Here is a 2088-nt window from a genome sequence, read left to right as displayed (position 1 = left end):
TTGCCATAGCACCTAGCTTAATGCATTTGAGAGAAAGACGTCGAGTTGTACAGTTAATCCTTAATTTTGGAACAAATTTCATGTAATAGGTATCTGGCACACCAAAAGGACATGTGCCCTGAGCTCCTTGCCGACATACCCTATGGCTATAAATCTGATATATGGTCGGTTGGTAAGAAATAAGAATGTTGATGAAGCAATGTATTTCAGCTCTTTACATCATGTCCCTAATACTAACACTTTAATGTGATTTTAGGATACTGTATGTTTGACATTGCTGCACATCGACCCCCGTTTAAAGCTTCTGTGAGTTGATTTTTCAGCTATCTGAACTTCGTAAATAATACCTTGAAAAGTTATACTTGTTACACAAAAAAAAAAGTTCTTTATCCCGATAACTTCTATATGATATAGTGACAATGTAAATCCAACAGGACAAAACTGGACTTATCAACAAAATAAACCGGGGTTTGTTCTCACCACTTCCGATTATATACTCCTCCACCTTGTAAGTATCTTCCTTCTCAGCACGCCACAAGTATAACAAATCAGTCAGTTGACAAAGCGGATTTAATTCTTGCAGGAAACAGATAATAAAAAGCATGCTAAGGAAAACTGCAGAACACCGACCTACAGTGAGTGCGAGCTACGTATGTTCAAATGTTATTCTTTTCGTTTCAATCTGTTAAGTCTTATTTTCCTTTTTAGTCCGTTCAAAAGCGAATGTTTCTTTCCTTTTACAACAACTCCTTAATTCTAACTTTCTACGTGGCATGTTTAAAGATCACAAACTTAAATTACATTTTGATACATTCTGCATACCTTTATTTTAAGACCACAAGATTCAAGTTTTCTTTTCTTTCTTAAACTTCGTGCCAAATCAAAACCAGAAAAACAAAATGAAACGGAGGGAGTATTAAATTGAGACTCATCTTGATATATTTTTTTACCTCTAATTATAGGCTGCCGAGCTGTTGAGACATCAACATTTGCAACCATACCTCCTCTTGTGTCACAACCCTTCATCTGCGTTTCTTCCTGTGAAGTCCCCGAGTAGAACGAAAGAGAAAACACGACCATCACTTGGAAAATCTATCAGTCTGAGAGGTAGCAGAGACAGACAGTTGAAGCTAAAAGAGAAGAGAACTGTCCTTTACTTTGACGAAAGTGATAACATTCAGACAAGAAACTTATCGGACTATTATAACACGTTCCGAGCCAAACTTGACACTAAGAGAGTCGATCCAACAAGCTACTCGGTTAGGATCTCTCAAGATAGTGAGGATTATAAAAGTGGGGAGATGAGTGAGGCAGCTGTTTGCAATGGATATGATCAACAGGAGACTATCTCACAAACAGAAACTACGATCACTCCAAGCTCGTCAAGTTCAAGGGAAAAAACATGGTCCGAGGAACAAGAGCATGTTTCTCCGGAGGATGTTAGTCGATTTGATGAGGGTGATACGAAGAATAACAAGACAAAAGAGCTTGAGGTGTTGAGCAGTCCACTGGACCACGAGGAAGCAGATATAGTGTAATGTATCTCCACAAAATCTTGCAGAATGACATTGTCTGATGGAAGATTCAATGATAAAACACGATCCTTCGATGAAGAAAGCACTTCATCTAATTCACAGTCGGCAAATCCAGATCCAGAGCCAGCACCAAGATGCTGTGTTGCTGAAACTGAAAATGGTAGCGAGTGTAGAGAAGTTGCTATTGACTGCTTGTCAACGGAAAGCGATGGTTCACTTCTACACAAAGACGAGCTAGAAAAGAAAGCAACCACGGTCTATGACACCAAACAGGCTAAGAAAGACGCTCTTCGAGCACTGGATGATAAGGTATCGCAGCTGAAGTCACTAGCCGCATTAGCTAGTAAGGAGGAAAAAGACAACTGGGGTAATCCCACTGAACAAAGAGCTGAAGCTTTAGAGTCTTTTTTGGAGGATTGCGCGTGACTACTTATGCAGGAAAAAATCAATGAGCTTGCTGGTGTGCTGAAACCATTCGAGGATGATGGAATATCGTCAAGAGAAACAACAATCTGGTTGACAAAAAGTCTCATGACTGCACAAAAGTTGTCCA

At 39.5% G+C, this 2088-nt stretch overlaps 1 protein-coding gene across 1 annotated transcript; it reads left to right on the top strand.

The window, feature by feature from the left end:
• The first annotated feature begins 229 nt into the window (after nucleotides 1–229).
• On the top strand, nucleotides 230–1538 carry LOC124893829 (serine/threonine-protein kinase Nek7-like). Its single transcript, XM_047404680.1, has 4 exons — nucleotides 230–306; nucleotides 435–508; nucleotides 584–635; nucleotides 963–1538. Exons 1-4 carry the CDS (start codon nucleotides 265–267, stop codon nucleotides 1536–1538), a joined length of 744 nt encoding a protein of 247 aa, XP_047260636.1. The 5' UTR covers nucleotides 230–264.
• Nucleotides 1539–2088: the final 550 nt, after the last annotated feature.

The sequence above is a fragment of the Capsicum annuum genome, unplaced genomic scaffold (genome assembly GCF_002878395.1).
Source record: "Capsicum annuum cultivar UCD-10X-F1 unplaced genomic scaffold, UCD10Xv1.1 ctg66064, whole genome shotgun sequence".
NCBI classification, from domain to species: Eukaryota; Viridiplantae; Streptophyta; class Magnoliopsida; order Solanales; family Solanaceae; genus Capsicum; species Capsicum annuum.
This window is presented reverse-complemented; position numbering and strand designations above follow the sequence as displayed.

Excerpts from the sequence above, each read along its gene's own strand:
- LOC124893829 (XM_047404680.1), top strand. The coding sequence starts at position 265 with ATGTTTGACATTGCTGCACATCGACCCCCGTTTAAAGCTTCT. Across the intron at positions 307-434 it reads GACCCCCGTTTAAAGCTTCT|GACAAAACTGGACTTATCAA; the intron begins GTGAGTTGATTT and ends TAAATCCAACAG. Across the intron at positions 509-583 it reads ATTATATACTCCTCCACCTT|GAAACAGATAATAAAAAGCA; the intron begins GTAAGTATCTTC and ends TAATTCTTGCAG.